Source organism: Pecten maximus, unplaced genomic scaffold, assembly GCF_902652985.1.
Source record: "Pecten maximus unplaced genomic scaffold, xPecMax1.1, whole genome shotgun sequence".
In the NCBI taxonomy this organism is placed as follows: domain Eukaryota; kingdom Metazoa; phylum Mollusca; class Bivalvia; order Pectinida; family Pectinidae; genus Pecten; species Pecten maximus.
The window spans coordinates 104,650-113,393 of record NW_022982779.1 but is presented as its reverse complement, the minus strand read 5'-3'; the positions used below and the strand labels follow the sequence as shown (position 1 = coordinate 113,393).

Below are 8,744 nucleotides of genomic sequence, written 5' to 3'. Positions count from 1 at the left end.
TTGTTATGAAATATCCAGAATGGTAGCCATTTATATTTAGTATGTCCTCTATGAGTAACAAGGTACAAAACATGTTGTTATTCACAGAAGACCTGCTAAATACAAATGGCTATTATTCTGGATTGACACGCCTTTCAAACGCCATTTGGCATAATTTACAAACAGGAGATCTGTTGACAAAGAACGATTTAATCTAGTTTTTGTATTTTTTTTTATAAAAAAATGTTCATAACAAAATCCGTTGTTTCTAAACCAATTTCGTAAGCTAACAATGCTGTGTTGAGAAGTCGCTGTTGTTCTACTTGTATGGCTTCTTAGACACATAGCGGAGTACGATATTGCTTGGGATATTGAAGACGAACACACCTCTATGTTAATATATTTTTATTATCTCCGTAAACAACTACAAATATACAAAACGGGCAAATAATCAGCACATTTGCACCTTAAAACACAGGACAAATTGACTGACGGACAAATCGACATTGATTAGAACATAAACATTAATCGATATTTACATTGTTGATTTAGACGTGAACTCATATAAAACCCATTTACATACTTACTAAAGGTTTCTTACCAAATTCTATTGAAACTTATGAAATGACATGTTTAACTACATGTGTATACAGAAAGCGTGATTGTTTACATTTTGTGAGCCGCAAGTGTACACAATAAAAAACATGGAAAATCTACACTGTTTTGGCCTTAGCAGAATTGAGAGCACCTCAGACGCTAAAGTGGAGGAAGTGAACGATTTTATACGTCCCAGACGTAAAAGTCAAGGAGGAAAATAACTCAGGTTAAGCGCAACTTAAAGCTGGAACGTAAAAATGGAATTGAATTTTCCGGAAAGGTCACTCAGTTTGGCAGTGTAACAGTTGTCATCCCAGTCCATGTTGAAACAAAAAGCCAATAGCCATGTACCTCCCTGGACAGGATCATTTGATGACAAAACAATGATTTTTCTGAGAAGCAAATTTTGATAGATAGTTGGATACAAACCAGTGATAGTAATATACGAACTCTGAAGGCAGACATATAAAAGCATGAGCGGGGTACTCCTGCCTTTGCTCAATTGCCAATGTCGGAACAACCTAAATCATCTAACCTTACTGTTTCTTGCATTTCTTTGTCCATTGAATATCTTTTTTTTTATTGTGCATTGGATGTCAACTTAGTTAAGGTTAGGAGATTGTAGGTTTAACCATATTGTTTTACCAATTATGTCAAATGCCATTTGCATGAGCCGGACTTTTAGAATACGCTATGGCATGCATTTAATGGCAAATTATTACGCTGGTTCTTCTAGAACCGGAGAATTTCATCAAAGAACTATTTCTATTTGACTCTATTGACTTTGAAAAAAATAAGGGTGGTATTTATTCGAGGATTTTTATAGCACACTGGTTTTGGAAATATACTGGTAAAATGTTTTCTGAAACTCGTTAATATTCTTGAATTTCGTAACTATATGATCATTTAGTTAGTATGACGTCTCATGTTACAGGGAACGAGACTCGAAGTCACGTGACAATAGTAGTAGATACAGAATACCTAGTCAGTATTAGGAACTGCTACAGGCTGCTACTGATGCTGGCAATGCTCGCTCATCCAGGTAACTCACTCATACAGGTAGCTCGCTCTATTTTCAGGCCAAATCTATCTTAACATCGTGGAAATTGCTCAATAGCTTAAAGCAGATCGTTCAAAACATTTCAAAATATTTTATCTGACTTAATTAGGGCATTTAAAATCATTCAGAAATGAATTGGTTAAAACATATAGATGTTATAGTCAGAATATCAATGACAAATCGGTTAATCAAAACTACAACCTATACCACAATCAAAAGAGAAATGATTAAGTTCGAACATAATCTATTTCGTTCCCTTCAATAAGACATTATTACGTCCGTATGTTACTGTGAAAGGTGGTTATATAACCCTGATGTGAGTACGTCTGTATGTTACAGTGAGAGGTGATTATATAACCCTGATGTGAGTACGTCTGTATGTTACATTGAGAGGTGATTATATAACCCTGATGTGAGTACGTCTGTATGTTACAGTGAGGGGTGATTATATAACCCTGATGTTAATACGTCCGTATGTTACAGTGAGGGGTGATTATATAACCCTGATGTTTGTACGCGCGTATGTAACTGTGGGGTATTATTATTTCTACCACAATGCCTTGTGTTATTCCACTCTCAAGCCATTGTATAAATCTGCTGACTGTTGGATAAGTACATGTTTTATACAACTAGTGGAATATGACCTTCCGGTCTTTTGATTGAACAAGAATTCGAACACTGACCCGAGCTGCAATTGTTATTGACGTCATCAATAATCGAATGACATCACATCACCGGGTCTCGGCGGTCACCTGTACACTTTATTTGTATACGCGAAATAAGACTTGGCAACGTTTCCCTTTGATTCAAGCTGATGGTATCGTGGTAGAAAAAGGTCACACGACTCGAGAATTTTGGATATGGAATTTATTTCACACTCGAAAGTTCTTTTTTAAAAGTTCACTAAAGCTCACTAAAGTTCGTGTCTTTTGTAACTTTTACAAAATAACTTACTCGTGTGAAATAAATTCCATATCCAACAACCACTCGTGTAACCTCTATATAACCCTGATGTTAGTCCGTCCGTTTGTTATAGTGAGGGGTGATTGGATAACCCAGGGTCATCACGTCCGTGTGTTATTGTGAGGGTCATTTCATAAACCTAATGTTAGGTGAAGAAGATGATGTTACGTCGGTATGTTGCAGTGTGTAAGTACTTACCGTTCTTATACTTTAACGTACTGTACTAACATTATAAATTGCTAGACGGACAGTAATACCTACAATATTCCTTGAAATGTCTCTATAACGTCCCTTATTTACACTAGAACAAACTTAATTGATACTACAGTAAACTCGTAAATGTGTAAACACTAACTGTATGATCAGTATTTAAAAACAACAATCACTGGACATTTTGTTAAACTTATGTTACATTTTAATTATTATTTACCTCCGCTTTGTTTTTTTTTATTGAATTCCTTTGTCGACATCAATCAAAATTTGGTGTTTCGTTTGAAGATCCAATATCTTTCTCTTTTTCGGAGTAGCCATTTTGACACCTTCCGTCGTGTATAAAGTGACAAACAAATGAACAGTGACTTGTTTTTACAGCGATTTATATCGGGTAGGGTTAATGAGTTGTTTTCACAGTTCGTACATACAGGTAAATTATCCCGTGGGGACCCCCAGACCATTTCGCACAAAGCGATAGTTCGTACATAGCGACTTCGTGAATACAGGATTAATTTACAAAGGTTTATATAGAGGCTCAGTAGGGGATTTTCAAAGACTTCGTGAAATGCGGTATATCGTTAAATCCGACTTCGTGAAATGTGGAGTTTACTGTATAACGTACTGTACTGACACTACTACCTACAATTTTGACACTATGATCAACTGAACTGACACTATAAGCTCCCGTATTGATAACATGACGTCCTCTGTTGATACTTATTTCTACATTGACACGACTTCGAGTCGAGGTTTCATAAAAGCTCAAATTACATGAAGACAAAATTAAAATAACTTTTATCGAATAATCCAGAAAAAATATATTTTGATGTGATTTAAAGTCAAAATTTGGAAGACAAACGAAGGCAGCTTTTTTTCAATTAATAGAATTACGTCATTACACATATTATGACTCGAAAACGCTTTCTTACTAGCATAGCCAATAACAAGCACACCAGAGTATCCAGAATATATTCTAGTGGCAAAATACAAAATAATTCCAACATGAAGGACACATAATGGATTCTCCAAGGTCGTCATTGCACCTCCGAATTAAACAGTAAATCTGGTTGGTTTGATGAAGAGTGTGTGTCCATATCAATCAAAAACAATATATCATTGCTGTGATTATATAACTTTTAAAGGAATTAACTGATTTAATAACATTGTCCGAAATTACCACAACGATTACCTTATAAAATGAACAGTACAATATGTATATTGTTGCGTTATCCTAAGTTTCGGTGATATCAAGTGTCTAATGCAGATTGTATGTTGTATGGCTGATGTACTGTGTACGGGGCTGAAGTAAGCAGTGAAGGATTTGTTTGCTTAGAATATAAATCATTTATGTAAGATATAAACCAATAAAATGTAAAATCGGTATGCATTATTATAATAGAAAGTCTAAACATATCTAAGTGTAAAAAAATCATGTTTTATAACTTTAGATATCTATAACAGGTTGTTGCACTTTCTTGTGTTTTCATGACACATGTACAGGAGTCATCATCTGTGAGAGAGTTACATATAGTATTGAATGCCCTGTGGGAAAAGTTATCAACATCCAGGAAGCATTTTATGGCAGAGAAGATCAAAGCACCTGTTCGGGTATGAACCAGACATTGACAGACACCAATTGCTCCTCCTCGGTAGCTCTGGAGAGATACAGAAACCTCTGTAATTATAAACACATCTGTTTGGTGACAGCCAGTAACAGTGTGACCGGAGATCCGTGTCCTGGTACCTACAAATATGCACGGATCAGATACACCTGTATTGGTGAGAAACGTTTTTCGTTCGTCGCCGTTCGCTAAGTTGCTAAATGGTTTAAATGCCTACTCTGAACAGCTGAAAAGCTGAGAAAAACTTGAGTGGAGAGGGAGAGCATGTATTTTGTAAATAATATTTCTTTGTCTTCATGCTCCAAATTAATCTAAAAATAGATTAAATGAAAAATTAACATGAACTGAACAATAATCTCATTTTTCCCGAATGTGAATTTTTCCTTTTTTTACGAACTAATGAAATATTCTTTTACTTGTTTTAGTGACACTATCACCTACTGTACAGACAGTTATTGACGTCATGTACTGATGCTATAACTTTCCGTACTGATACGTTACTGTTTTTAAAGCTTCTGTTAGTTGTGATGGCAATCCTTGTAATGGTGGACACTGTGACTACTCCAGCGGCTCAATTGTGTGCACCAACTGTCCGGAGGGGAAAATAGGGCCACGCTGTGAGATAGACGGTGAGTAGAATGAATGTATCTAAAGGATCTTAAATGAGGTATTCTTTCATGTTAATATATATTATAAACCAGTCCGAGAACTTGTTCGAGTCTTGACGAGGAAAACTTAATACTTCGAGTCTAGTTTCATAAAAGCTCATATTGCATAAAAGAAATTTAAGACACTTTTTGATCAAATAACTCAGAAAACTTACATTCTAATGTGTTTAAAGTCAAAATGAAGAGGACAAATGTAAATAGACGCAGACTTTTTCGATTCTTAACATAATGCAATTGGCTATATTATGACGTCGCAAAAGATTTCCTATTGGCGAAGACAATGAAAAGCGCCCCAGCGTATCCAGAGTGTATGTTACTCTAGCAGCATACATGTATAATAAAGGGGCGAATTACAAAATAATTCGAACATGACGGATACCTAATGGATTCTCCACGGTCGTCATTGTATCTCTGAATTAAACAGTGGCTCTTGTTTGTTTGATGAAGTGTGTGTGTCCATATCAATTAAAAGCAATATATCATTGCTGTGATTATATAACTTTTAAAGGAATTAACTGATTTAATAACATTGACCGAAATTACCACAACGATTACCTTGTAAAATGAACAGTACAATATATATATTGCTCCGTTTCCCTAAGTTTCGGGGATATCAAGTGCCCAATGCTGATTGTTTGCTTGATATACTGTGTACGGGACTGAAGTAAGCAGTGCAGGATTTGTTTGCTTAGAATAGCAATCATTTATGTAAGATATAGACAGATAAAATGTAAAATCGGTATGCATTATTGTTATAAGAAAGTCTTAAATTATCTAAGTGTAACAGATATATCATGTTTTATAACTTTAGATATCTATAACAGGTTGTTGCACTTTCTTGTGTTTTAATGACACATGTACAGGAGTCATCATCTGTGAGAGAGTTACATATAGTATTGAATGCCCTGTGGGAAAAGTTATCAACATCCAGAAAGCATTTTATGGCAGAGAAGATCAAAGAACATGTTCGGGTATGAACCAGCCATTGACAGACACCAATTGCTCCTCCTCGGTAGCTCTGGAGAGATATGGAAACCTCTGTAATTATAAACACATCTGTACGGTGACAGCCAATAACAGTGTGACAGGCGATCCATGTCCTGGTACCTACAAATATGCACGGATCAGATACACCTGTATTGGTGAGAAACGTTTTTCGTTCGTCGCCGTTCGCTAAGTTGCTAAATGGTTTAAATGCCTACTCTGAACAGCTGAAAAGATGAGAAAAACTTGAGTGGAGAGGGAAAGCATGTATTTTGTAAATAATATTTCTTTGTCTTCATGCTCCAAATTAATCTAAAAATAGATTAAATGAAAAATTAACATGAACTGATCAATAATCTCATTTTTCAGGAATGTGAATTTTTCCTTTTTTTACGAACTAATGAAATATTCTTTTACTTTCCTTACTGACATTATCACCTACTGTACAGACAGTTATTGACGTCATGTACTGATGCTATGACTTTCCGTACTGATTCATTACTGTTTTTAAAGCTTCTGTTAGTTGTGATGGCAATCCTTGTAATGGTGGACACTGTGACTACTCCAGCGGCTCAATTGTGTGCACCAACTGTCCGGAGGGGAAAATAGGGCCACGCTGTGAGATAGACGGTGAGTAGAATGAATGTATCTAAAGGATCTTAAATGAGATATTCTTTCATGTTAATATATATTATAAACTAGTCCGAGAACTTGTTCGAGTCTTGACGAGGAAAACTTTTTACTTCGAGTCGAGTTTCATAAAAGCTCATATTGCATAAAAGAAATTTAAGACACTTTTTGATCAAATAACTCAGAAAACTTACATTCTAATGTGCTTTAAAGTCAAAATGAAGAGGACACATGTAAATAGACGCAGACTTTTTCGATTCATTACATAATGCCATTGGCTAGATTATGATGTCGCAAAAGATTTCTTACTGGCGAAGACAATGCAAAGCGCTCCAGAGTATCCAGAGTGTATGTTACTCTAGCAGCATACATGTATAATAAAGGGCGAATTAGAAAATAATTCGAACATGATGGAGACCTAATGGATTCTCCACGGTCGTCATTGTATCTCTGAATTAAACAGTCAATCTGGTTGGTTTGATGAAGTGTGTGTGTCCATATCAATTAAAAATAGCATATCAATGCTGTGATTATATAACTTTTAAAGGAATTAACTGATTTAATAACACTGACCGAAATTACCACAACGATTACCCTGTAAAATGAACAGTACAATATGTATATTGCTCCGTTATCCTAAGTTTCGGGATATCAAGTGTCTAATGCAGATTGTATGTTGTATGGCTGATGTACTGTGTACGGGGCTGAAGTAAGCAGTGCAGGATTTGTTTGCTTAGAATAGAAATCATTTATGTAAGATATAAACCAATAAAATGTAAAATCGGTATGCATTATTGTAATAAGAAAGTCTAAACATTTCTAAGTGTAACAGATATATCATGTTTTATAACTTTAGATATCTATAACAGGTTGTTGAACTTTCTTATGTTTTTATGACACATGTACAGGAGTCATCATCTGTGAGAGAGTTACATATAGTATTGAATGCCCTGTGGGAAAAGTTATCAACATCCAGGAAGCATTTTATGGCAGAGAAGATCAAAGAACATGTTCGGGTGGAACCAGCCATTGACAGACACCAATTGCTCCTCCTCGGTAGCTCTGGAGAGATATGGAAACCTCTGTAATTATAAACACATCTGTTTGGTGACAGCCAATAACAGTGTGACAGGCGATCCATGTCCTGGTACCTACAAATATGCACGGATCAGATACACCTGTATTGGTGAGAAACGTTTTTCGTTCGTCGCCGTTCGCTAAGTTGCTAAATGGTTTAAATGCCTACTTTGAACAACTGAAAAGATGAGAAAAATTTGAGTGGAGAGGGAAAGCATGTATATTGTAAATAATATTTCTTCGTCTTCTTGCTCCAAATCCATTCTAAAATAGATTAAATGAAACATTAACATGAACCGATCAATAATCTCATTTTTCCGGAATGTGAATTATTCCTTTTGTCGAATTAATGAAATATTCTTGTACTTGTTTTAGTGACACTATCACCTACTGTACAGACAGTTTTGACGTCATGTACTGATGCTATAACTTTCCGTACTGATACGTTACTGTTTTTAAAGCTTCTGTTAGTTGTGATGGCGATCCTTGTAATGGTGGACACTGTGATTACTCCAGCGGCTCAATTGTGTGCACCAACTGTCCGGAGGGGAAAATATGGCCACGCTGTGATATAGACGGTGAGTAGAATGAATCTATCTACAGGATCCTAAATGAGGTAATCTTTCATGTTAACATAATATAAACTAGTCTGAGAAATTGTTTGAGTCTTGACGAGTAAAACTTCATACTTCGGGTCTAGTTTCATAAAAGATCATATGACATAAAAGAAATTTAAGAGACTTTCTGACCAAATAACTTAAAAAACTTACATTTAGTTGTGTTTTAAAGTCAAAGTGAAGAGGACAAATGTAAATGGACGCAAACTTTTTCGATTCATTACATAATGCCATTGCCCATATTATGACGTCGCAAAAAAATTTCTTACTGGCGAAGACAATGAAAAGCGCTCCAGCGTATCCAGAGTGTATGTTACTCTAGCGTAAATTTTTA

General features: G+C 35.5%; 1 protein-coding gene across 1 annotated transcript; it reads left to right on the top strand.

Annotated features, from left to right (window-relative positions):
- The first annotated feature begins 3,977 nt into the window (after positions 1 to 3,977).
- On the top strand, positions 3,978 to 8,371 carry LOC117320933 (L-rhamnose-binding lectin CSL3-like). The gene is made up of 6 exons (XM_033875414.1): positions 3,978 to 4,591; positions 4,947 to 5,063; positions 5,966 to 6,244; positions 6,600 to 6,716; positions 7,625 to 7,902; positions 8,255 to 8,371. Exons 1-5 carry the CDS (start codon positions 4,423 to 4,425, stop codon positions 7,747 to 7,749), a joined length of 807 nt encoding a protein of 268 aa, XP_033731305.1. The 5' UTR covers positions 3,978 to 4,422; the 3' UTR covers positions 7,750 to 7,902; positions 8,255 to 8,371.
- Positions 8,372 to 8,744: the final 373 nt, after the last annotated feature.